We start from the raw sequence: 27,247 nt of genomic DNA on the forward strand, positions 1-27,247 counted from the left end.
TTTTTTCAACTGTTAATAAATACTGTAAAAATATATTGCTCATCGTTTGTTCATGTTAGTTAATGCTGAATATACTGTCAACAATTGAGAACTTATTGTAAACTGCCAAAATGGTAATAAAAATGTAATATCATCATTAGGCTACAATATTTATAGGCCCTGATAACACATAGGGCCAATGATGAGAAAGTCATGGTGAGAGCAGCGCTGCACGAAGTCCTCCTACACAGCAAGTGGTGCTGCTGGCTCAGAAATGTCTCAGCTTCTGTAGCGTTTTGTTTTTATCTCCATCTTGGAGCGCGCTGTCGCATTAGAACATGACTGAGGCCGTGACAGCACAGCAGCGCGCGCTCACCTCTCAGATCCATCTCTGGCAGGTAACACTCATCAACTCATGCGCCTTCAACATTGCATGGGAGAAACGCGTCATGATCGCATGATTCCCCAAAGATGGAGACTTAAAGTCTTAATAATAAAATCATTTACTGAAAATGATTCCCATCAAATCGTTTTTTAAAACAAACCTCAGTGTCCCACAGGGCTGGAAAGGTGGGCGTTTCTCCGTGTCACTGGAAGCAGCAGTTAGAATGACAGATAAATAGGTAGCCTAAAACATTCGACCTGTCGAAATAATCTACAACGCATTTCGTAAGCGACACCAGTCTGTTTTTCAGATGATTGTGATAAACAGGTGATTCCCTAAAGTTAAAATGCTGTGTAGGCTACTCTAAAATTGTTTAGCCTAGATTTAATAACGCATAACATGCGAGTTGTTTAAGTTGAGTCAAATTCTTTGCATGTCCTCGTATGGAAGTGACGAATGAAACAAGCAAAAATAGATGTTATTTCATTTTACTGCAAAAACTCACTGTTAATTGTTCCGGCGCTTCATCTTATTAAATGATTTTACTTCTGTTATGCGCCTATTATAGGCCTAGCTATTTAATGTTAGACTGTCATAACATTGTCAAAATATTATCAAAAAACTTGATAACCTACCTTTGTATTTAAACGGATTATATTCACTAGTGGATATTGAAATAAGAATTTCACGACACCGTGACAACTCTTGGCTTTTGTATGGTTTGGTAAAGCTAATTGCCTATTTATAATTTAGTTATTTAAAATCCGTTAATCTGCATTGTAAAATGCTCGTAGCTCGTTGTAAAAAATTTGTTTTGTTATTATTATTATTACTGATTATGGTAGTAGGCTACAGAAGGAGATTGAATCACTGGCTTTATTGACAGATCTTTAGGGATTAAAAAGGTTTAGAATGTCTGTGAAATTCAAATTCAATGTCATTTCAAGGCAATTCTTTATCGTCTACGTCATGAGTCATGACATATTCTGTAGTTTACTGTAGGGGTAAAATCTTTGCGTGGCAGCTGCCACTCGACCAGTCACAGATATATGCGCCTGCCACTCGACCAGTCACAGATAAACTGTTAATAATAAACACTATAGACAACAATTTACTTAAAAGGATCGAATGACGTTTACACAAACATTGAGAGAGCGCGTGCACAATATAGCACAAATTCACCTATTCATTGTTTTCATTTAATAGCCTAATAATAATTCCCAAAAAAATATTGTAACAGTCTGACTGAGACCGAACTGTACAGATAGCCTACTCTAATCTGACAGAGGAATAAAATTAAACCTTTTTAATTTTAAAAACTAAAAGTGCATGTCAAGAAAAGAAGCGACATTTTGCTTGTAGAAATCGACCAATCAGCATGTTGCATTTATAAACGTCAGATTTTTAACAAAATATACATTCCTATTTTGTTCAATTAAAATAGTATTTTATGCAGATTATTGTTCATATAAACTCCCATTTTGTTAAATACAGATGTAAAGCTGCAAATAATTTATGCTACTTTTCTTAATATAGTTTTATAAATTAAACTGATAAGATGTCTAAGCCTATCAAATAATAAATAAAAGAAAAACGTTTTCAATAATACTATAAAATACAAATGAATGTATGAAATTGTATGAATTACTATACAGCTTAATTATTTTAATTTAAATAATTGTTTATTTTAATTATATCTAATTATATCTTTTTAATGGCATTCTAAGAATTTGCTAAACTTGTAAATTTACAAATGTCTTATAATGTGTAATAAATGTGAGGCGTGCTATAACTCTAAAAGGCCATGTTTGTGCAAGTACTCATCATGATATATTGTTGTGGATCAAAGTGTGCTCATCACTGTAATTTTCAGAATATTTATTGGTTTATGATTGTTTGGATTGGGAATTCTTTATAAAGTAATGTTGCTGAATGAAAACATAACACTAGAATTCACTTGAAGAGTCAATCAGCGTTGATCAGCTATGACATTATTATCTTGAAAAAATGTAACAGCTTTTTGTCGTTTTGTCGTGTTCTCGGTTCTGTAACCATTGGTGTTTTATGGTCTTTTGGTAATTTTTGTCTGGTTTTAGAAGCCAAAGAACGTTGCTAGTTATTTGCTTGAAGCAATTACATTCAGCATAGGCTACATTTTACAATATATTTATTTATTATGTCATGTTTTATTACTGGGCTTTTATGTCTGAAAAGCTACGGTATATATAACCTTAAGAGCTTTAATTTGAATTCTGCCTTTATTATAAATACTGATTACTGTAATGTAATTACTTTTTTATCCAATGAAGTTTATTTTCTTTAATTTTAGTTTTCTTTATAATTTTTAATAACAAGATTCAGACTTATAGTTGTTACACTTTCTATGCAAAGTAAATAAAAAGCAGTATATACAAAAATCATTTTAGAGCATTTCGGGAAAAAAATTAAATGCTAATGTCGGTTTATTTTTAGTAACTCTTTGCTAAAAGAGACTTAATTTCGACAATGTTTGTAAACATTTATCTTTAGTTATATACCGAAAAATGTGACAGGATAAATTGTTTAAAATATTTTTTTCTCAAATTTGCTAATGCAATATATTGTAATTGCATGTTTTTAAATTAAATCAACCTCATTCAATTATATCCAGCAAACCATGCAGTTAAAGAACAGAAGTGGATTACAGAATACAAGATACTCTCTACATTTTTTTTCCAATATTTCTGGCCCCCACCCCCACCCCCCCAAAAAAAAACCCTGATAGTGGCTGATTTTACGTTTTTGTCATTTTCCAGTTGTTAACAAATCACTCTGATGGGTGACACAGAAAAACAGAGTCAGGAAGAGATGGAGGGGGACGGCTGTGTAACAGTAGCCTCCAGCAGTGCCGCATCAGTGAGCTCTACACCCAGATCCAACACTCCCACGGGCACCCAGCCCAACTCCATTCCTCTGGGAAACATCTCTTCAGACAGGCAGGCGGTCCAGGTAAGCCCCAACTGGTATCAACCAGTAGCATATTGAACAAATGATATCACACAATGCTAATGTATCTTAAAAGAATAGCAACAGCCTTTAAATATTCAAATTCTGAACATTGCTTTGAGGCTGACCTAATCTTTAGATGCTTACTCTTTGTTGTGGTTGTGAGTAAAAAACTTTGGCAATAGATGATTCCCTCCAGTGCCGTGTGAAGCTTATGATGTGGTGTTTTGCTAGGTAATCCAGCAGACGTTACACAGACCACAGAGCATGACAGCTCAATACCTGCAACAGATGTATGCTGCCCAACAACAACATATCCTACTACAGACAGCTGCACTACAACAGCAGCATCAACAAATCCTGACCACTACAGAGCAGGTATGAGAATATATAATATAATATAATTAATATATAGGAGATTAAGAATTTGTTCCTGCTACTTCTTATCAGGCTGCACAGACTAATGGCAAGCAGCCCAACTCCTCCCCTACATCTTCCAATGGGAATGTAACTCAGCTTGCTAGTGTGTCTCAAACATCAGTAAGTGCTTTCGTTCTTTAGTATAAAAACTTTATTTTAGCTTTTTTACAGATCGACTTTTTTTTTTATATATATGGACCACATGCTCTCATTTAGACATTATGCCAGGAAAAAATGCCCCATTAAAACTGTATGGAAATTTGATTTAGGGAAAATATAAAATAAATCTTTTTAAAAAGATAATAAGATCAGAAAACACTGTTTTTATCCAAACATTTAAGCTTTTGATCGAAGATGAATCATACAGGAAAACACCTCTCTTCCTCTAGATCACCATGCCAACCTCTCTTGTGACTCAGCCAATAGGTCGCATCCAGGTCACTAGCTCCAATAGCACAGGGGGGGCCATATCCCAGCAGGCCATGCTTCTAGGAAACAGCTCTCCCACAGGTAGCCAGGCCCAAATGTATCTGCGCACTCAGATGGTAAGCAACTATTCACTAAAAGCATTGTGTTCTTCGAGTTCATTGGTGTTCTCAAGTTTCCACTGACTTGACTTGATTCGGCTTCTTCTTCTTTCTTCCCATTGCTGCGTCATTGTTTCTAAATCTGTAGCTGATTCTTACTCCTGCTGCCACTGTAGCTGCCGTTCAACCTGATCTGACTGTTGTGAGTTCAATGTCCTCTCATTCAGCATCATCACAGGTGAGACCGAGTACAATGAAAACGATTAAATTATATTTTACACACTTCAGAATTCTTTCAAATAGATTGTTGTTGCAGTTTGAATTAATTAATAATCAAAGTAATTCAGTTATATCTATGTAATAAATGTAATGTAAATGTGATGTAATGATGATGAATACAAATTTGCTGATTTTTTTAAGTTCATAATTTAACTGAACAGTGTTAAAGCTATTTGAAATCCTGTATCCTGTTAATTATATATATATATATATATATATATATATATATATATATATATATATATATATATATATATATATATATGTCCGACCGTGTTGCAATAAAATGATCAATGATGCTCCATATTCATTCAATATGTGTTGTCTTCTGCAAGGTTCAAAGCTTGGCTCTCCGCACACATCTCCCTGGACCTCTTGCTACTCCCCAGAACTTCCAGATCAAGTCTTCTCTTCAAGGTCAGACGCTGGTGTGTCCCCCTCCCAAGATGTCTATTTTCCCACTGAAATCCACACAGTTGTCCCAGAACCTGGTAGAAGCTTCTAGAAGTGAGTCCATATTGACCGATGTCACTCAGCCACCATCAGCCCAACCACACATTCCTCCTTGTAAGTTACAAGATCACATTTCCATCTCCATTATGTTCATAGTTTTTAATGCAGAATAAAGGAAATGTATCAAGTATTGGATTCTGAAGAAAGCTGAATCATTTTAATTGCAAAAGATCTAAAATAATTTCATGTTGTTCAATATTTATGTTTCTCAACCTGGGGGCTGGGACCCATCAGGGAGCCTCAACACACTTCCAGGGGGCGCACAAGATGGCTTAAAATTATTTAAATTAAGATGAAACAAGCTTTAAAATACTATTAAAAAATATCATTTTTTATTTATGAAACAACAGTCCCACAGTCTTGAAAAAGCTAGATATTTCTAGACCTGGAAAAGTGATGGGAAATGAATAAAAACTTAAGGAAATGTTAAGGAAATTTCTATTATAAATATTTTTTTCTGGTTATGCCAAGGCAAGGCAAGGCAAGGCAAGGCAAGTTTATTTATATAGCACATTTCATACACAATGGTAATTCAAAGTGCTTTACATAGAAGAAATTAAAATAATCAAAAGAAATCAGAATAATTAAAACAGTTTAGAATAAAAGATAAAATACAGAAATCAGAATAATTAAAACATAAAATAAAATACAGTGCAAACAGTCGGACGAACAGTGGCACAGTGCTCATTCAGTAAATGCACAGCTAAACAGATGTGTTTTGAGTCTGGATTTGAATGTGACTACTGTAGGAGCACATCTGATCTCTTCTGGAAGCTGGTTCCAGCTGCGGCTGGCATAGTAGCTAAAAGCAGACTCGCCATGCTTAGAGTGAACCCTTGGTATTTCTAGCCGATGTGATCCTAATGATCTGAGTGATCTGTCGGGTTTATATTCACTGAGCATATCTGCAATGTATTGAGGTCCTAGGCCATTGAATGATTTATATACCAGTAATAATACTTTAAAATCAATCCTAAATGTAACTGGCAGCCAGTGTAAAGACCTGAGGACTGGTGTGATGTGTTCGTATTTTCTGGTTCTGCTCAGAATCCTAGCAGCAGCGTTCTGTATGAGCTGCAACTGTCTTATGGTCTTTTTGGGAAGGCCAGTGAGGAGTCCATTACAATAATCCACCCTACTGGTGATGAAAGCATGCACAAGTTTTTCTAAGTCTTGACTGGAAACAAAGCATCTAATTCTTGCAATATTTTTCAGGTGATAATATGCTGATTTAGTTATTGCTTTGACATGACTACTGAAACTAAGGTCTGACTCCAGAGACACACCCAGATTCCTGACTTGATTTTTAGTTGTTTGACCCCTAGACTGAAGGTATGCGTTCACCTTGAGAACTTCATCTTTGTTTCCAAACGCAATGACTTCAGTTTTGTCTTTGTTTAACTGAAGAAAGTTTTGGCACATCCAATTGTTTACTTCATCAATGCATTGGCAAAGGGAGTTAATGGGGCTGTAATCGTTAGGCGATAGGGCTAAGTAGAGCTGTGTGTCGTCTGCATAGCTATGGTAAGCGATTTGGTTCTTTCTCATTATTTGGCTCATTGGGAGCATGTACAGGTTGAATAGGAGTGGCGCAAGAATTGAGCCTTGAGGGACTCCGCATGTCATGGATGTCCACTCAGACTTATGGTCTCCTATACTCACATAATAACCTCTGCCTCCTAAGTATGACCTGAACCATTTTAGGACTATCCCAGAAAGCCCGACCCAGTTTTCCAGCCTGTCAAGAAGTATTTTGTGATCGACAGTGTCAAATGCAGCACTGAGGTCGAGTAGTACCAGCACTGATAATTTGCCTGTATCAGTATTTAAGCGAATATCATTTATTATCTTTATGAGCGCGGTCTCTGTACTGTGGTGCGGTCGGAAACCAGATTGAAAATGGTCAAAGTATCCATTCGAGCTTAAGAGTTTGTTCAGCTGATTGAAGACAACTTTTTCAATGATCTTGCCTATGAAAGGAAGATTTGAGATCGGTCTATAGTTGTTTAATATGGTCCTATCCAGATTGCTCTTTTTCAGGAGGGGCTTGACAACAGCAGTTTTCAGGGAGGTCGGAAAACTCCCAGAGAGAAGTGAGGCATTTACCACTTCTAGGAGATCTGCTTCTAAGCTGTGTAACACATTTTTGAAAAAAGATGTGGGAAGTGCATCAAGGGCGCAGGTTGATGTTTTTAGTTGCTGTACGGTTTCTTCCAAAATTTTGCCATCAATTTCTTCGAAATCAGACATAGTGGCTACTTTCTCGTGCTGTTGTCTGATCTGCCTGACACCAGCGCAACTCAAGGATGAGCTGATCACCTTTCTGATATTATTGATTTTCTCAGAGAAGAAAGAAGCAAACTCACTGCACTTTCTCACTGAGAGCATTTCACTGGGAATCTGGCTTGGGGGGTTTGTCAGTCTCTCTACAGTAGCAAAAAGAGTGCGCGTGTTGTTTATATTGCTGTTTATAATATTCGAGAAAAAAGTCTGTCTAGCTTTGCTTAGTTCCTTATTGAAAGCATGGATGCTGTCTTTGTAGATGTTATAATGGACTACAAGTTTTGTCTTCCGCCACATGCGCTCTGCTTTTCTGCATTGTCTTTTCATATTTTGCACTGCTGTTGAGTTTCTCCAAGGTGCTTTTTGTCTGCCACTCTTCTTCCTGACTTTCACAGGAGCAATATCATCAATTACACTCTTAACTTTTGAGTTAAAAGAATCAAGGAGAAAATCAACAGAGTCAGCAGATATGCTTGGTGTTAAAGACATAGTCTTCATAAATAGTACACTAGTGTTCTCATTTAAGCATCTCTTCTTGACAGACACAGATCTAGCTTCAATGGCAGGAGAGATCAATATATCAAAGAAAATACAAAAATGATCAGACAGTGCTACATCCTTAATAACAATTGATGAAATGTTTAGACCCTTACTGATAAGTAAATCTAGAGTGTGTCCACGATTATGTGTGGGTCCATGTACATGCTGAGTCAGATCAAAAGTTTTTAAAACAGTTTTGATTTCTTTTGCCATATTGTTTTCTGCATTATCTATGTGAATGTTAAAATCTCCAGCAATGGCAAAGCAGTCAAACTCCGAGGAAATTGTTGATAACAGTTCTGTTAAGTTCTCAGCAAAAGCTGGAGAGTATTTTGGAGGCCTGTAAACAATGATAAGTAAAATGCGTGGAGCACCTTTTAACACAATACCCAGATATTCGAAAGACGGGTAATTCCCAAATGATATTTGCTTACATTGATAGACATCTTTATAAAGAGCAGCTAAACCTCCGCCTCTTCTAACAGCTCTGCAGACACTCATAAAAGTAAAGTTAGGAGGGGCTGTTTCATTGAGGACTGTTGCACTGCAACTTTCTTCTAGCCAAGTTTCATTTAGCAACATAAAATCCAGGTTGTATGTGGTTATTAAGTCGTTGACTAAAAGTGATTTTTAGTCAACGACCAAGAGCCTTGACCAAAAGCCAAGATATTTTATTGGTTGGAGATAATGGGAAATTGATATTTGTAAGTAAAATATAATTTAAAAACCATGAACAGCTGGAAAATCATATAAATTCATCGGTCATAAAGAGTTTGAACACCAAAGAGCATTTACTTATTTAAACTTCTTGAGTTCTTGGATTTAATTATTTTTATTATAATTACTTATAATTAGTTCATTTAATTAGTTTAACATTGCCACTTCTAGTTTCTGTAAATAAAAATGGTCAAAAAGGTTGAGATCCACTGCTATAACCTATTTTTCTTTTCAAACATCTTAGAACTGTTCATACTGAATACTTTGTGTTTGCTTCTAATGACTGTCTCTACCGCAGCAACGTTCACACCAGTCCAGTCTCATACGCTGGTCAGACACCAGCTGCACTGCCCTTCCAGCCAGAGGCTGACGCCACACCAGCTCATCATCCAGCAGAGCTCCTCCGCTCACAGACAGGTCCAGCCCATTGCACTGCGTGTCACAGCGCAGGACAGCTCTCCTTCACCCCTTGCCCTGCAGACCCATACCACTCCCACTACAGCCACTGTCCAATCACAGCACACAGAGTTCCTCTCAGTGCCCTCCTCTGTGAATCAACCAGCAGTTGTGTCTATGTCCACAGTTCCTCCTGCAGCGCTCCCTGACCCTCCACCCCTTCATCTGGGCCCAGTGCTAGAGCCGGTCTCCCAGCATTCACCTCTGGCCTGCCCCCCTCCTCTCACCATGGGTCTGCCTAGGCTGGTCCAGCCGCAGAGACTCTCTTTACGCTCAGTTCAGACCGTAGCTGTCCAGTCTGACCACATGGTGTCTGAAGAGGAGCACCCAGCTGCTGAAGCTGTAGTTCAGTTGCCTTTTCAGAATTTACCTCCACCACAGACAGTGGCAGTGGACTTAAAGTTGCAACCTGCTACACAAACAGGAGCACCCTCGGTTAGTCTTGTTTGATCTATAATACGGCTAAACTGGAAAACCAGCATATGGAATAGTTCACCCAGAAATTAAATTTCTGTCATCATTTACTCACAATTATTTTATTTGAAATCATATTTGCTTTTTGCTGTAGAACATAAAGGGAGTTATTTATCCAAGGATTGTCCAGGGTGCTCTTTTCCATAAAACAAAAGCCGAATGCGACCAGTGACTTGAATTTGGGCAAGCATGAATTAATGAAATGAAAATTACTTACGACAAGTCTGTTCCTCACAAAAAGGGTATGGTTACAGAATACTCAATATGGTTACCATAAATCTACATTTATGATGTTAATGGTGCTTTTGGGGTTTTCTTTGAGGCTACACTATAGTTCAAACATGAAGGGTCAGTAAGATTTTGCTTTAAAAGAAATTAATTATTTTATTCACCAAGGATGCATTAAATTGATCAAAAGTGACAGTAAAAATATTTATAATGTTTCGGTTTCTGTCAAAAAAATGCTTTTCTTTTGAACATGGTGAGCAGAAGAGACTTCTTTTGAAAAAATCTTACCAACCCCAAACATCTGAACGGTTGTGTATTGTTGAATGGAAAAGAGCAACTTCTTATTCTCCAGAACCAGTTTTTACAGTTTGTTGTAGTCGTGGTTGTTGTCTTTCAATGAAAATGTCCTTTAAAAAAAAAAAAAAAAAAAAAAATTATATATATATATATATATATATATATATATATATATATATATATATTCCATCATACTACTTAGTTTGAATTTAGTCAATATTTTGTCATGTCATATTCATTCATTTTACTCTGTTTTTACTCTGTTACATTTACTCTGTAACACACACACACACACACACACACACACACACACACACACACACACACACACACACACACACACACACACACACACACACACACACACACACACACACACACACACACACACATAAATAATTTAAACCTTATGCTTATTCTAAAATTTGGCAGGCGATGCCATTGTTGAAGGAGTGTGGAAGCATGAATTTACTGAAGGATGTAGAACACGTGTGTCCTCATTATATCAGAGCGTCCACCCCGCCACCACTGTCCCCACCAGACGAGTCACAGAGAAGCTCTGATGATGTAACAGCTCAACCAGAAAACTGTACAGGTACTTTGAACCCATATCAAAGATTGGCAATGTGGTCCTCCCACCCTTCTGCAGATCTCTAACCTGACCTCTGCTCTGTCCATAGCCGATCCGGACCAACCGTGCATTCCATCGAGCAGATCTGTGATTCGGTCACCGGAGGACCCCACATATCCCAACAGTTCCCCCCCTCCCCTCCTCTCCTCTGCGGTAAGAAGCACCAGCAGGCTTCCCCCAGCCAGCCTTCCAGGGAACCCTGAGGGTCGGCCCTCACAGGCCATCGTTAGACCTCACATCCTCACACACCTCATTGAGGGCTTCGTCATCCGAGAGGGCCTGGAGCCGTTCCCGGTATGTCCACTGGTTGACGACGTAGCAATTCTCAGCTGCCATGAAGCCCTAATGAAGCCCATGGTTCTCTTATGGTTCTCTAATGGAGCCGTGAAGCTCAAAGATCTCTCGTTCCCTGAGAGCAGAGAGTAAGATGGCTGGTGAGGGTCTGCGGCTAAACGTACAGATCAACCAGTTAAAAAAGTCCCCTTTGGGAACCTTCGCAAAGTGCTCCGCACTTTCAGAAGTCGAAACCACAGAAGGCATCTCAAAAAATGTTTGGTATATCCAGTATTGATGTGCTGGTCTTTTTCATCAGGTGAGACGTGCTTCCTTAGAGATGAACCTGCAGGCCACACTGCCAGAAGATAGAGAGGATGAACAATCAGCCCGGGATGACTGCCTTATGGATGCGGACAATCCGGAAAACTCCACTGATTCCGACATTGATAACACACTCGCTGAGGATGGTGGGCTCATTAGCACATTTCTTATTTATGCATTGAGTCAATATGAGCGTTTCTGGCAGGATCTCTTCTGCTTTCAGAACAGACAGTTGAAAACCTACCTGACGTACTCGAATGCGAGTTCTGTGGGAAGAGAGGCTTCGCTCGTACCTTCCTCAGATCCAAACGCTTCTGCTCCATGACATGTGTCAGAAGGTAAAGAGCCTTATGGATAGCCACTTTTTGTGTCTCTTTCATTTTCTTTTTCAAACCAGATCCAGATCTACTGCAACTCTGATCCAACACACCTGTCTGTACTTATCCAGTGCTCCTGAAGATCTTAATTAGCTGGTTCAGTTGTGTTTGATCAGGGTTGGAGATGAACTTTACAGAAAGGTAGACCTTCAGGAACAGGATTGGTTATTCCTGTTCTAACCCTTTAAACTTCTATATTTAACTTTGTTAAAATTGTACAAATATTTTAATGTTTTTTTAAAGTAAAATAGTCTCTTATGCTCACAGAGGTTGCATTTATTTGATAAAAAAAAACAACTGTAAAAAACGTAATATTGTGAAATATTATTATTACAATTATTTCAGTATATTTTAAAATGTCATTTATTCCTGTGATGGCAAAAGCTTAATTTTCAGCATCATTACTCCAGTCTTCAGTGTCATGTGCTCCTTCAGAAATCATTTTAATATGCTGATTTGCTGCCCAAGTAACATTTCCTATTATTATCAATGCTGAAAATAGCTGCTTTATATTTTTGTGGAAACTGTGATACATTTCTTTTGGGGGATTTTTTGATAAATAGAAAGTTCATTCATTTTAAATAGTTGTTTCTCTTGTAGAAGTAAAAGTCTTTACTTTTACTTTTGATCAATTTATTGCATCCTTGCTGAATAAAAGTATGAATAGAGGAGCATACACGCTCACTTGAAATGGTTGCATTTTTGTAAGATGTTCATTTTGTATGATGAAAACACATTAAGGATTATAAACTTGCACATTTAGGATTAAGTCAATGTGTTCATAAAACTGTATACTGCAGTACAAGCAGTTTTGTTTATCTTACAGATTCAACGTAAGCTGTAAAAAACGTCTAAACCTGTTGAGGCCAGAAAAAGTTGTCCGTTGGCTCCACAGACCCATGGGCAGGCGGGGGAGACCACCTAGTCGTATACATGCTAGGTGTAGGGAACACTACCTCAAGCAGGTCAGTGAAAATAAACAAATAAGCTTTTAACCAAGCTATGCAACCCATTGTTTGACCATAATTAATAAGTGGGACTGACCCAATACATCAAATTATCTCCTCAGAAGCTGCAAGATTCCCATCGTTCCAATGACAACCAGAGGGTGTCCAATTCAATGTGGATTGAGAGAGAGGAGGAGGATTCGCCAGGGCCGATGACAACAAGGCTGCGTTTGCAGGCCGAAAGAGAGAAAGAGCAAGACAGAGAAAGAGAACAGAGCAGACTGGAGAGCTGCAGCAGCTCTGACTGTGTCCTTGACTCATGTCCCTCACAGTGGAGTGTGGAGCAAGTGTGCTCCTTCATCAGCTCTTTGCCAGGTAGCTGCACAGCTCTCAGAAGCGCAGTACACCTTCTGTTCCACTAGGCGGTATTTAATGAATAAAAACATTTCTTTTGAATGTAGTTTTGAGGTGAAACTCGAAAAATTAGAATATCGTGAAAAAGTTATAATTTTGATGATTACTGCTTACAGCTTATGAAACCCCTAATTCAAAATCTCAGAAAAGTAGAATATTACATGACATCAATAAAGTTTCACCTGTATATACAGTAGAATTAATGTAATATGGATGTACTGTACTACTTTTGCCATGTTGTCCTTATCATGTGACGTATATATACAGTGCGACTTGTTACATGATACCTTGTTACACGATACATGTACATGCAAGTATTAACCAAGTTTTTGGACTGCATTCCTGCCACGCCCGTGTACCAGCTTTGACCCGGCCCTGATGGCCAAGGGGTTTTAAGGGCCCCAAAAAGCCCCAAACGATTGAAAAAAGAATGATAATAATACTTAGAAAAACACGCCTCCTTGTTTATATATATATATATATATATATATATACATATATTTATTGAAAAAGTCACGTACTTCACTTTTAAACTGTGACTTACTAGTAATGTCAATATATGATTTCCGCTACATTGAGGATCTAATGTAATCGATTTTTATATTATCTTTAGAATCATATGCTCATCTTTACATCTCCTCCACTTGTTCTAAGGGTGCCATGATATTGCAGCAGAGTTCCGGTCACAGGAGATTGATGGACAGGCTCTGTTGTTGCTTACAGAGGACCACCTCATGAGCGCTATGAACATGAAACTGGGCCCTGCGCTCAAAATCTGTGCACAGATCAACGCTCTCAAACAACCTTAGGCTCGTCTTTCCACAACCAGTCATATTCTGTCACACAATATCTGAGTCAGCTTCCTTTCAAAGTGCCATGACTTCAGTGTGTGGCCATTCTACAAATAGCCTCTGTGGACATTCATGGGGACCTTCTTCTTATACCTCAAAGTTTCATGGTGGACTTAACTTTGATTTCATTCCATTCAATCCGATTGTAAGGTAAAGTTTTGTATAACATCTATAACTAAATTCTGATCTTGTGTATTGGATTTATTATAAACAGACCGACTGGAAGGGTAGAATGTGAAGAATGAGGTATGATTTTGCTGTGCAGCCACAAGTTGTGGAAGTTGGCACATAATGTACAAAGTATAAAAATTAAAAACATAACACTGTTTAAATATAAAGGAACTCTTTGAATGACATAAATGTTTACAAAAATACAGAGTCTATAATGTGTGATGAAAAATAAAGATTTATTGATAAACAATCAAGTCCTGTATAAAATCTTTATATACATTAGACCAGAACTAAGTTGCATTAAAATGCAACTTCTTTGGCATCTTTTCGCACACAGATGTAGAAAAAGCCTCTATGCATGGCAATCTTATTGTGAATTGTAAAATGGCTAAAAGGCAACATTTTAGAGACATCAATTGTGTTGATTGTAAAAGCAGCTTGATATTGTTCAAAGTTACAAACGTCCCTTGCACACACAGTTAAGCATTTTCTAAACAAGTAGCCACAAAATCAGTTTTAGTTAAACTGAGGAATACAATAACCACATTGTTTTTAAAATGTTGTACTTAAGTACAGAGTATTAATTTATTACACACACTGCACACATTAAAAGCACTGTATTTTGTTGATTTTCATCAAGATGTCAGAGATTCACCATTCAGCTCACAAAGTCTCAGAGATCTGACAATAAAAAATTAATAATAACATTTTTAGCTTTTAGTTAAAGCCATAATTGTTTGCCATGAAAATCATTAATTTCCTATATACTATGATTAATGCTGTCAAAATATTTTAAGAAAATATTCCTGGGAATAAATGGTATAAATTAAGCTCATAAAAGTTACTGTTTCTTTGAAACAGGAGATGTCACTGTCTATGGCGCTGTGTGATTTCCTTGAGCTTCATCTGCTGTTCAATCATCATGTCAAACTCCTGTCTTTCTCTAAAATGCAGTGAAAGAAAAACAGTTCAACAGATGCAAGATGCAGTTTTTCAAATCAGTTCAAAAATACTCTACCTGTTACTAAAGCACGGCCCTCTGCGATACTTCTCCTCTGCCTTCTCCAGGGAAAGCTTGTGGACTCCAGCAATGGCATGGATAATGGCCTAGAAAGCAAAACGGTCCCTGAAACATGGCTATGAATGATGCCGGAACATGGTCAGCTAAAAATATTATACACTACCATTCAAAAGTTTGGGGGCAGTGAGTTTTTTTTTTTTTTTTTGGTAATTAATACGTTTATTAAACAAGGATGCATTCAATTTATCAAAAGTGAAGCTAAAAACTTGAACCAATTGAACCAAAAATTGAACCAATCCCAAACATTTAAAAGGTCGTATAAATTAAAGGGTTCACCCAAAAATTAATATTGTCATAATTTACTCACCCTCATGTTGTTCCAAACCTAAATGCATTTCTGTCTTCTGCAGAACACAAAAGAAGATATTTTGAAGAATGTCAAAACCCAAACAGTTGATGGACCCCATTGACCTGCATAGTATGAAAATAAAAAAAATACTATGGAAGTCAATGGGGCCCATCAACTGTTTGGTTTCTGACATTCTTCAAATTATCTTCTTTTGAGTTGACAGAATTTTAATTTTTGGGTGAACTATCCCTTTAAGGCGATTACCTCAGGCAGGAGCACATCCAGAATCAGCCGGATCCGGTCCACCTGGATGTTTTCTAGGCAGGTGTTTATTTGAGGGGCGCTATCGCAGACTTTATTCAGGTAGCGGTACACCCTATCAACCTGCTCCTCATCTTCCAGATAGACATCAACCACTGGGCGAGAAGGCTTCTGGAGGGCTTGCATCCATTTAGATGTCTCACGACCGCTGATGACTGCCTGTGTGCACCAGACAGAAGGGTTAGTTGTGTCACTTGTGTGCATACATGACATTGTCGAAAAACATCAATATAAATATATTTATGAATATATCAACAAAAATCGTACCAGTAAGCGGTTTTCGACTTTTTGTCTGATGATAAAGTCAACCAACAACTCATTGGCGCGGTTCCGTGCAGCCTTGGATCGGTCGGGCAGCACTTTCTTGGAGTGAAGCTCATCCTGCTCTTCCACAACGATGTCCTCTGTGTTATTATCAGAGTTGTCACACTCTTCGCCCAGTATCTCCTGACTGGGGAAGGTCAGTACAGATTTCTTCTCAGAGTACTTCCTCCGCACTGGGCAACCTGGGATCATCAGATCAAAGGAACATTTCTGTTAAACCAGCACTGGTGAAGGAGGCTGACCTGATTCATAATGAGGTTTTAACCTGGTTGACAATTATTTTCAATTTTTAGTCAATAATCAATAAAATTATCAGTCAATTGACTGATTAATTGTTCAAGTTATTACCACAAAACGTGGAGTACTACAAATACCATGTTAATTCATCTAAAAGGAAGTATTGGTACTTTCCTTTTAAACGGCAACATTTATATTTAATATGAAAATAATTTGTTAAAATTTCCCATGCATTTATTATTTAGGTTAATAATGTAATATTAATGCACAGATACTTTAATTTTATTCATTATTAAAATATTTATCTACCTCACTGTGCATTATGCATGTTATCTCTTTTATTTGTGCTAATCATTGTTTTACTAACTAAATTTCAATGAATTGAATCTAATGACAAAGTGTCTTAAATCTTAAATTAAAAAAAATTAACATCAAATTACAAACATTTTAGATGAGCGTATAAAAATATATAATGAAAGGAAACCTACTGATGTCAGCGGCACAATATTCGATGAAAGAGCCAGAGAAGGATCCACATCCTGCCAGAAAACATCAGAATTTAATATTTGAATTTCACTTTTCTTTAATCTTTCACTATTACCATAACCTTATTTAATCTTGACAAACTATGTATTATTAGAAAGATTTAGGACTCTAGTTTCGATATTTGACCGCTATGTGGGATTGTTGATGAAATTACAGTGACAGTGATTTCTTAATTTCTGTCAGGAGTGCAAATTCAACATGCAAAATCAATCAATAATGATTGATATTTCATGTACAATAAGGCACATACATGCTCCGGTTTATTTGTGTTCGCTACACAACATTAGGGCATTTAGTTGAAAAGTCTGCACATTCGGATAAATATTACTATATTCACACATTTGATTTTGCTACATATTGTTTTTATTAAATGTTTAAATGTACTTGAGTACTTAAGATAAATACCAATGCGGATCCTATAGTCCGATATAAGTTCCAGAGACCAGGTAATAGCACTGCCATACCTCACTTTTGCTAGGTCCTAAAAGAGATATTAAAAAGAAAATGCCAACCATGTCAATAAAAATGTAAAAAAACAAAAAATGTAATAAAAAAAATGTAACAATGCCTTCTGATGGCAGAAATATAATAAAATAGTGAGTATGCACTTTGAAAAAGCAAAATAATATTGCAAACAGTCAAAGAGATGTTACTTTACCACCAATTTTTCATGTTCTTCACAGTCAAAACGTTTTAGATTTCGCTGGGGTACAGAAAACCTACAAATAAACAAAAAGGAATAATTTACTATACATACCAAAAATAAGTGAATTTGAGATACTGATGAATTCTTACCCTTTTCTAATTCTCTTTTGGTCGATTAGAAAACCATCAATAAATATAATGCTGGCTTTTTTGCTCTTGTGATTCACACTTTTAACCTGTGGCACAGAGGAAAACACAAGTCATCAACTACAGTCTAAAATCAAGAGTTACAAAACTGCTCAAAATCATATGTTGTACTTACCACTGCTGGCCAGTAGGGATATTTTCTCAGTTTGCACCACACGCAAAGTCCCTCTGAGATTGACAAAGGCTCTGGAAATCAAATATCATTGTCCAAATATATCAAAGCATTGGCCAAAAAAATTCATATACACATTACACAAGGGACTGCGCTCACTTTTATTGTCCTGCTGCAAAAAGCTGGGCAGCTCCTCTTCATCATCCTCCTGCTCCTCTTCCTCCTCCTCCAGCAAGAAGACAGAGTGGTTAAGAGGATGAGGCTCCTCCTGCAGGCTCAGCTCGATGGAGAGGTCAGAGGACATGGTTTGATCTGCTAGGTACATGACACGACATTATATCATTATAATGGCTGATTTCAGAAGAAAATGACAACACAATCATATATCTGAGGCTCTGTTTACACCTATTAACATTAAAAGTGATATAATGTACTAGATGTACAGTCATGGTCAGAATTAATGGCACCCCTGGTAAATATGATCGAAACTGGCTGTAAAAAATAAATCTGCATCGTTTATGCTTTTGATCTTTCATTCAAAAAATTGCCAAAAATCTAACCTTTCATTGAAGTAAAAGAATTGAAAGTGAAGGGGAAATCACATTATGAAATAAATGTTTTTCTCCAAAACACGTTGGCCACAATTATTGGAACCCTTTTATTAAAAACTTTTTGCAATCTCCTTTTTTTAAGATAACAGCTCTGAGTTTTCTCCTATAATGTCTGATGAGTTTGGAGAACACCTGACCATTCCTCCATTCAGAATCTCTCCAGATCCTGTAGATTCCCAGATCCATGTTGGTGCTTCTCCTCTTCAGTTCACTCAACTCATCAGGTCAGGGAACTGGGACGGTCATGGCAGAAGCTTCATTTTGTGCTCTGTAACACATTTTTGTGTTGATTTTGATATTTGTTTTGGATCGTTGTCCAAATGGAAGATCCAAACATGGCCCATTATAAGATTTCTAGCAGAAGCAGTCAGGTTTTGATTTTTTAATTGTTGATATTTGTTAGAATCCACGATGCCATGTATCTGAACAAGAAGTCCAGGACCTCCAGCAGAAAAATATGCCCACAACATTAAAGATCCAACGGTACATTAAATTGTACACATGGGGTACTTTTTATCCTTGTGTGCACCAAACCCATATAGCGTGTTTGCTGCCAAAAAGCTATTTTTTTAGTTTCATCTGACCACAGAAGCCTGTGCCGTTTAAAGTTCCAGTCATTCTGACAACTGAATATGCTGGAGTTTGTTTTTGGACGAGCGAGGATGATTTTTCTTGAAACCCTCCCAAACAACATGTGGTGATGTAGGGGTTGTTTGATTTTTTTTTAAATAGGCCTTCTGACCCCAAAACTCAAGTAATCTCTGCAATTCTCCATCTGTGATCCTTGAAGAGTCTCTGGCCACTCAAACTCTCCTCCTCACCGTGCTTTAAGGCAATACACGTCCTCTTCCTGGCAGATTCATAACATCTTTAGTTGATTGTAACTTCTTAGTTATTGCCCTGATGGTCAAAATGGGGATGAATTCTTTAGCTATTTTCTTACAGCCACTTTCTATTTTGTGATGCTCAACAATCTTTTGATGCACATCAAAACTATATTCTTTGGTTTTACTCATTGTGATGGATGAATAAGGGAATTTGGCCTTTGTGTTTCCTCATATTTAAACTCCTGTGAAACAAGAAGTCATAGCTATACAGTTTCATGTTCCTAGTCACCCTGGTGTGCTAAAAAAAAAAGGTAAACATTAATGGGAATATACTTCAGGGATATTTTACTCGTAAAAAATTCTAGGGGTACCAATAATTGTGGCCGACGTGTTTTGGAGAAAAACATTTATTTCGTAATGTGATTTCCCCCCCTTCTTTCAATTCTTTTACTTCAATGAAAGGTTAGATTTTTGGCAATTTTTTGAATTAAAGATCAAAAGGATAAACGCTGCAGATTTATTTCTTACAGACAGTTTTGATCATATTTACCAGGTGTGCCATTAATTCTGACCATGCCTGTAAATACATAAACAGACTACATTATATTACATTTTTATAAGGACCCAAAAATTATGTATACCCGATTTCAGTGGCTCTGGCTCCTGGGTTTCAATGCAAGGTCTACTTGGAGGTTGGGTCTCAAAGGATGGCTCTCCCTCAGTAGATTTTACAAGAGACATTGGACTCTTCCTGCAGCGTTTCACTGGTGGAGAGGCACTTGGCTGTTCCTGCACATTCTTTTTCTTGCGACCTCTTGGCCTTCCTGCTGCCGCGATTCTCTGAGGTCTGACCTGTCTTGATGGTGCAGCCTCCGGAGGTGTTGACTAATAAGAATACCACATGAAAAATAGTTAAGCCAGGCATTTCGTACAACAGTTCAATAATGCTATAATGGCTTTCATAAAAACCTTTATTAGACTAGACACATTGACTTTCTGATGACTTTGAGATGTGCAACTATTCTCAGCTCTTTTTGGAGACAGGGGGTGGAGGTCTGATTTTGGTGTGGAGCTTAAGAGAGGGCTGGACTGGACACAGCTCCGTTTTGGGGTGCGTGGTCTGGAAGTACAATCATCATTAGTGTGGCTAAAGGATAACTCCTTGTGACGACGAGGAGATAATGTAGTACATGTGTGAAGCCCTGTAGAAACATCAGAAGGGGATTGATGGTTTTGAGTTTTTTTAGAGTGCCGATAACGTGTCCCTTTTGTTTTTGGAGAGCTTAAGTGTTGTTCTGGGAATGAATTGTGTACAGAATTGTCCAGTCCATCTGCACAAGCTTTGGTAGCAGCTACTTCTTTCTCATTGGGTTGAACACATTTCTTTTTCCTTTCCTTGTGAGATATTTTTGAAGTCTTTGATGGGCATTTGGGGGTAGTACATTTTTGAGGCAACGTTGGCTCAGGTTTATGTGACTTTGAAGACACCAGTCCATTTATACCAATTAGTTCATGTGTTGAATTTTGTAAACAAGCTGATGAGTCAGGAGGAGCACTTTGGTTTGCTTTTTGAGGTTTCTCCTTTTTCCTCTTGGTCGTTCTTTGTCCACATGATTCTGGAGTTTTCAGACCTTGAGATACTGTGGTTTCTTTACCATGCAAGATGGAAGCTTTGTCGCTTGAAACAGGTTTGTTAAGTTTAGCAGAATCTTCAGAAATGGTGCGACACGTCCTGCGAGGATTTCTTCTGTGGTGTGAAGACAAGTCTGTCGAACTCATTCCTGCAACCATTGATGTCTCAGCACATCGGTACCACCAAGGTTGGTCTCATTATGCTGGGATGCAAAGAAACACAAAGTGAGGTCTGTTACTCATGTTAGTTGTTAAAAGTGTCATGGGCATATATCCAACTTGCCAGATGTTTAGCAACTGACACATAGCAACTAAGAGTTCACCAATAAACATGGTACACAAAGACCTTTTACTGTAAATTAGTGCTGCATGATTAATCATATCGTAATCGCGATGTCAAGCCTATCCTTATATGACGCAAAATGCAGCGATTTTATGAAATAGATAAAGGCATGTGAGGACATGACAACCCATTCTCTCTGAGAGTTGTTTGCCCATTTTCTACACTGCTAATAAAAAGAAGACCATTCAGTTTCGGTTTAGGCTGTGGCGCTTATGGTCACATCGTGAGTTTCTCCGGTGTGAACGGAGAACAGGTGAAGATGGACGCTGAGCAGACGGACAATGAACTGATGGCCAGAAAAAATCTACCTCTGCTCTGTTATACAGTATATGGCGATATTTTGGCCGGAGTTTCCGCTAGAAAAAAATGGCCTTAAGGCCCCATTATGCTTCTGCGTCAACTCCACGGCATAGCTACGCCGTCACTCCTACGGCGGCGTGGCCGTTTTATGGTTCTGCATCAGGTTAAGTTGCATCACGGTGCATCTGACCAATCACAGCCCTTGTGGTCTGCGTCGCCTCGACGCGTAGTTAGTGGCCGTTTCTCAAAACCAAGAATGCAAAGAACGGACTTGTGTTCTTGGGGAGAACGCTCTTGCTAGTTGTTCTTGGAAGAATGAACTTACAAGGTGACGAGCACACAGAACGCTGCTGACAGTTTGAGGCGATGTGGTCTTGCTGGTATTGCGCAATACCCCCGCACAGCTCCGTCTTCAGTACCCAAACATAACAAGAATTGTTGATGATAACTGCCAGGTTTTTAGCATGACTGGCCGGTTGGCTCGCTAGCTACACCCCCGTGCGCTTATGGAGATTCTTCACTACCGAAAAGGTTTGAGCATATTTTCGATTCGCCATAAATTTTCGTAAAAATGGCAATATTTGAAATCTACACAGTAGATTTCTCGCATCAAATGTTCTCAGAAGTGAATTTAGTGATGAAATAGCATACGAAATTGTAGAAAAACGACGTACTGTTGTTCTGCCTTTCTGCTCCCCGCTCCTTCCTTGAATGCCGAAATGAATGCTGGGATATTTCTGCCGTCAAGTTCACACAAGTTACCAACCGATGCATCCTCGGTAAAATGGGCGTGTCAAGAACACTTCCGGGATTTTTAACCGTTCTTGCAAAAATGCAAACTTGTGTATTGAGACAGTACTTGGGCAGCGACTGATGACGTTTCACAAGTCCACAAGAACACAAGTACAGACAAGAACGCATATTGAGAAACGGCCACAATTTTTTGGAGGTGCACGTCGAGCTACGGCGGAGGGGTTCGCGGAGACACAGAGGGGTCTGCGGGGGTACGCCGTTGATTTGACGCAGAAGCATAAAACAGGCTTTAAGTTACAGCCTCTGGTGCAACGGCAACGGCGTTCTGGCGATCTATTGCGCATGCGCGACTTAACTGCTACTTCACGACGTTCTACTGTAACCGTCTACTACGGGAGAATAGCTGATTTGCCGTAGTCGCTACTACGTGAAAGATTAAGAAAGTTAATGTTATGTTTTATAGTATGTGGCATTGTAATTGTTTATGTATATCATTAAATGACCAAAGCAACCCTCTCCTGCTTTTTAAAATCACGTTCTTTATTTGTATTTTGTCAAATGATTAAATTATCCCCTACGCCTTACTCGTCACTGTTGCTTAGTGATTGTTGCGTTATTTAACTACGGCAGTTAACCGTTTACTTCCGGCTGCCGTTGCCGTTCCATCAGCAGCTGTTGCTTAAAGTCCCTAATAGAAGCGACGCGGCGCGCTCATTTTTCCAAGCATAGACATCATATAGATAGACGCCCTATCAATAGTACAGTAATGTTAAATGTTACTTGTGAAAAGTAATCCCCGAGTGACAGTCCGCCGATTTGAGCAGGAATATGCTGCACACTGCTCTGGCATCTACTGCTGCTATGCAACGCAAATAGGAGTATGACCGGTTTAAGATGGCGGCCGCATTTCTTGCGCCACAGCGGCCAATAGGCAAGGGGGTAATCCATCAGCGGGAAGTTGAAGCCTCGCGGGAGCCGCCATTGTAGCAGAACTTCACCTGCTGTTAGCATTCCATTGACTCCCATTCATTTTGGCGTCACTTTGACAGCGAATAACTTCACATCTGAGGCCTCCAAAGACTTAATTTGTCCATTATTTATTTCTAAATAAACACGAAAATGTATAAAAGGCTCCATTACTTTGTATCGTACGTTATGGCCCAGTAGAAGCCGTTTTTGTTAAAAACAGGCTAACGATTGCGTCATAACCACGCGACTTTATGTCGCACAATAGAGACATTAACGTTACCGTATAGACAGGAGGAGAAGCTCGCAGGCAATCGGGGGGACGTCCCGTCAAGGGAGAAGCCCATAGATAATGAGTCCATGAAAGCAACGGGACAAAATAAATACAACGTTTTTGGGGAATTGGAAATAATTCGGTATGTGGTAAGTGAATACATATGAAGTGATTAACGTTGGCAATTTTCACGCACAGCTACTAGAAGATTGACGTCTGTCAGACAGGTTGCTCACGTCATCAAGCTTAGTTTGAGTCGGTTTAAGTCTGCGCGTCAGGAACGGAAGTGCTCAAAAATCGCTAAAAATGGGCTTCAACTGTCTCAACTGAGTTCCAATGAGATGGCTTCTAGAGGGCGTCTAGCTCTATATGATGTCTATGGCTGCGTTTACACTTGACATTAACATGCGACCTGTATCCGGATGTTGTCCACATACACATTGAAAAGACAAGTGTAAACGCACTTCTGATCGGAATGTTATCCTGAGGTAGTCGAGGACGCATTGTGATCGGATCTCAGTGTAATGTAAACGCAATCCAGCCATCGTGTCTGCATTCACAGGTGGACGTAATTTAAATCCCCGCCCAGTCTCCCCGCGTGGCTATCAGAAAATAATGGCAAGACGCAGTTTAGACAAGAAATGAAACTTATTTGAACCTTACAATAAACGTCAAACTTTAAAACAGTTTATTTAGACTTACATTATACTATGTGTGTCATTTTTTATTTTAATTTTGCAACATTATCTGAACGAGGCGATCGCCTGTACAGTCAGTCATGATCTTAATGAAGAGCTGCACGCTGCTTTGCCAGAGGAATAATCGGACTTTTTTTATGTTTAAATGTTGAATGTTTTTATTGTTTCAGCATGTTTATCAATCTCCCATTTCTGTCAATATAGTCATTGCACGCTATAAGCTTAAAACCAGATGATCGATGTGACTTTAACATGATCAACCCAGTTATTTTTATATGATCAACTCTGGAAGTATTCCTTCGTTCAAAAAAATTAATTTGATCTAATTACTGGAGATTGAAAGTAAAGTGAGTGAGTGAAAGCAATTGGGACATTGTTTAATTTGTATCATCTTTACTCTTACTGTCGTGCCACAGACCTAATTTATGCAGGAAACAGGAATTCGATCGGTTATCCAGATACATAGGCTACTTAATGTGAACAAATATAAACGCACAATGTCCTGATTGTCTAATGATCCGATCTGCTTGATCGGATCACGGTGATCGCATATTAATGCCAAGTGTAAACGCAGCCTATGTTTCCAAGCGCGCCTCTGTTCATGGTTGCATAGCAACGACAGACGCCACGGGAGAGCAAGCTTTTGTGGAAAGGAGAAAGCGGACTTTTTTTTAAAGATTCTTTGATTAATAACGTTTTTAAAAGAACATCATGTAATAATATTTCACAATATTAGCCTACTGTTTTTTCTGTATTTTTGATTAAATAAATGCTGTCTAGATGAGCATAAGACTTCTTGAACTCTAGGCTATGTAAGCTAGTCGCCTTTTAAACTAATGAAAAGTTTCATTTGGATTTTAAGGTTCAAAATGTCCACAGGATAAAGGAAATGAAAGTACTGGTTACATGATGTATATAAGTGTTAAAGTGTGTTACAGAAAAAAAGATCAGTGCATGTGAGGGAGGAAAGAGATCTCAAGGGAGAGACCATAATTTTTCCCCAATCAATTTCTACCATATAGCTGAAAATTAACACAGAAGAAAAACATGAATAATCCTGTCTAAATTTATAAAATGAAGGTTTCTGTTTGTGACCAGTTCAAGGTACATGCTGCAATAATCATTAATTGAATCTATTGATGGTGTGTAATATTTGTTTGTCTCAAAATGTCCATTTCTATCAACAAAACTTGCCAGAAGTCATGGTTTAAGGGGTTATTTTAAAAGAATTCTTCCGGAGATGTATGCCCCCGGACAATATGACATTTTCCCCATAATCGTTTAGCCCTACTGTAAATACATAATATGCATGACTTAATAAGCAGGCTACATTATAACTACCAAATAAATAATAAGACATTACCAGAAATTGCATCACAGAGTATACTAAACTTAACGCTGATCATATTGAGAAATAACGCCTTTAAAACCGCTGTTAGTTCATGTAATCATCTGGGTTTGTTGAAATACTGGAACTGACATAACCGAATTACTTTAGCTAAAAAAAAAACAACATAAGCAAAATCAACCGTATAAAAATCGTAAGATGGCAGATACGACGATATACGCATAAAATGCAACATAAAAGAAAGTAAGTTATCTTAAGCACATCAGACGTGTTGACTAGGAGCGCAGTGTATTAGCATTAGCAGCTCCATGGAAAACCAATGTAAACACGATCAGCCAGCGTATGTCATATTAGTATCCTAAAATCATTTGTTAACGGTTTCAAAATAGCTAAATTAAGAAATTGTAATATAAAATGTATGCGCTCATATGAGAGATTTGTATTAGAGAACTTACTTGTTAGATTTTCAGCTGTTTACGAAGTGCTTGATCGTGATCACGTGATCAGGAAGTTGGTTTGAACCATGGATGGTTTGAACAGTTAAAAGCATAGACATCATCTCTATATGATATCTATGGTTAAAAGCACCATCTTTTTTTCTTTTCTTCCCTTTTTCTGAGTGTTTTCATGTTTTTCAAGTTGAACATATATTAATATTAAAACAATATAGGAACAATTGCATTCATTATTCAATTCACCTCATTTTAATAGTTAATTATTAAATAATCACAATAAAATAATTATTTTAATAAATACTGCATTTAATCGAATTTTGAATTAACGTTACATATTATATTACATACTTAATATAATAAGCCCATTATATAAACCCACCTATTTTGAAGACATAAATAAAAACAAACGAAACAACTAACAAAAGTACATATCTCAGAATGACTCGTAATAAAGGAGATTGTTTCAGTAATACTTTAAAGCACTTTCCATATATTTATAAGCTAAGAAGCTATATTTAATCGAAAGACGTTTGTGCTCGTTGGTCTGTGGCAGTTTTCTTCGGTTGTTTTGGAAGTCTTCGGTCTCACCCATTAACCTTGCAGTTCTCTCTGCAAAATAGATAAAGAAATAAATGAAACAGTGCACTGTAGAATATACGTCTTGTGTGTATACGGGTGGATTATAATCACTCACATTAGTTTGACAAGGTAAGTTGTTTTGTATTCACAGGCTTTCATCTGACTCTCTGCTGCTACTTGCTGGCTGTTTGCGGCATCCCGTAAAGCGTCACACGAATCCAAATGATGCGATTCACTGGTCAGATTGACCCATAGAGTCTCAATAAGAGCTGCACGAAGCAAAACAACAAACACGTTTTCATAAATTTTTTAGGCCTACCTGTTCTATTCTAATGGGAAATGTTGCAAATTATGCTTATATCGCCATGATCAACATTAAAGGAAACTCGCATATGTTCATGCATATAAAACATGTAGGCCTAAATGTTATCAGCGTTATGGGTCATTATACGAAAATGGTGGCTTTCATGTCCCGGCCTTAACCACCAGGAAAAAACACTTAAAAGTGTAAGATAATTACACCAAATATTTTTTGTTGTAATTTAAGTGTTTTATTGTTAATAAAACATATGTAAAACAGTTATATTGCAAACAAGTTTTTGAATATATTGTAGAACACCACCGTCAG

At 37.9% G+C, this 27,247-nt stretch overlaps 2 protein-coding genes across 11 annotated transcripts; one reads left to right on the forward strand and one right to left on the reverse strand.

The window, feature by feature from the left end:
• Window positions 1-249: 249 nt before the first annotated feature.
• phc3 (polyhomeotic homolog 3 (Drosophila)) lies at window positions 250-14,321 on the forward strand. 7 transcript variants are annotated; one of them, XM_077232200.1, is made up of 15 exons: window positions 250-377; window positions 3,160-3,352; window positions 3,584-3,727; window positions 3,800-3,889; window positions 4,159-4,314; window positions 4,445-4,534; window positions 4,911-5,142; window positions 8,927-9,519; window positions 10,516-10,678; window positions 10,764-11,008; window positions 11,307-11,457; window positions 11,535-11,649; window positions 12,515-12,653; window positions 12,758-13,010; window positions 13,704-14,321. In XM_077232200.1, the coding sequence occupies exons 2-15, from the start codon at window positions 3,179-3,181 to the stop codon at window positions 13,856-13,858; spliced, it is 2,700 nt and encodes an 899-aa protein (XP_077088315.1). In that variant the 5' UTR covers window positions 250-377; window positions 3,160-3,178; the 3' UTR covers window positions 13,859-14,321. The 7 variants fall into 7 exon arrangements, with proteins under 7 accessions (XP_077088315.1, XP_077088338.1, XP_077088335.1 ...); XM_077232220.1 differs by having other exon boundaries at window positions 295-377; window positions 10,764-10,867; XM_077232205.1 differs by having other exon boundaries at window positions 308-377; window positions 4,189-4,314.
• Window positions 14,289-26,856, reverse strand: LOC143740182 (uncharacterized). 4 transcript variants are annotated; one of them, XM_077232242.1, is made up of 14 exons: window positions 26,735-26,856; window positions 26,041-26,649; window positions 20,241-21,106; window positions 19,913-20,156; window positions 17,993-18,148; window positions 17,837-17,907; window positions 17,665-17,750; window positions 17,528-17,588; window positions 17,275-17,350; window positions 16,812-16,862; window positions 16,030-16,268; window positions 15,706-15,921; window positions 15,090-15,178; window positions 14,289-15,014 (listed from the first exon to the last, which is right to left on the reverse strand). In XM_077232242.1, the coding sequence occupies exons 3-14, from the start codon at window positions 21,060-21,062 to the stop codon at window positions 14,939-14,941; spliced, it is 2,187 nt and encodes a 728-aa protein (XP_077088357.1). In that variant the 5' UTR covers window positions 21,063-21,106; window positions 26,041-26,649; window positions 26,735-26,856; the 3' UTR covers window positions 14,289-14,938. The 4 variants fall into 4 exon arrangements, with proteins under 4 accessions (XP_077088357.1, XP_077088349.1, XP_077088366.1 ...); XM_077232234.1 differs by lacking the exon at window positions 26,735-26,856 and having other exon boundaries at window positions 14,289-14,752; window positions 14,917-15,014; window positions 26,041-26,133; XM_077232251.1 differs by lacking the exon at window positions 26,735-26,856 and having other exon boundaries at window positions 14,289-14,752; window positions 14,917-15,014; window positions 17,993-18,145; window positions 26,041-26,086.
• Window positions 26,857-27,247: the final 391 nt, after the last annotated feature.

Source organism: Siphateles boraxobius, unplaced genomic scaffold (assembly GCF_051911475.1).
Source record: "Siphateles boraxobius isolate OS27281-9 unplaced genomic scaffold, OSU_SipBor_1 1, whole genome shotgun sequence".
Classification (NCBI taxonomy): domain Eukaryota; kingdom Metazoa; phylum Chordata; class Actinopteri; order Cypriniformes; family Leuciscidae; genus Siphateles; species Siphateles boraxobius.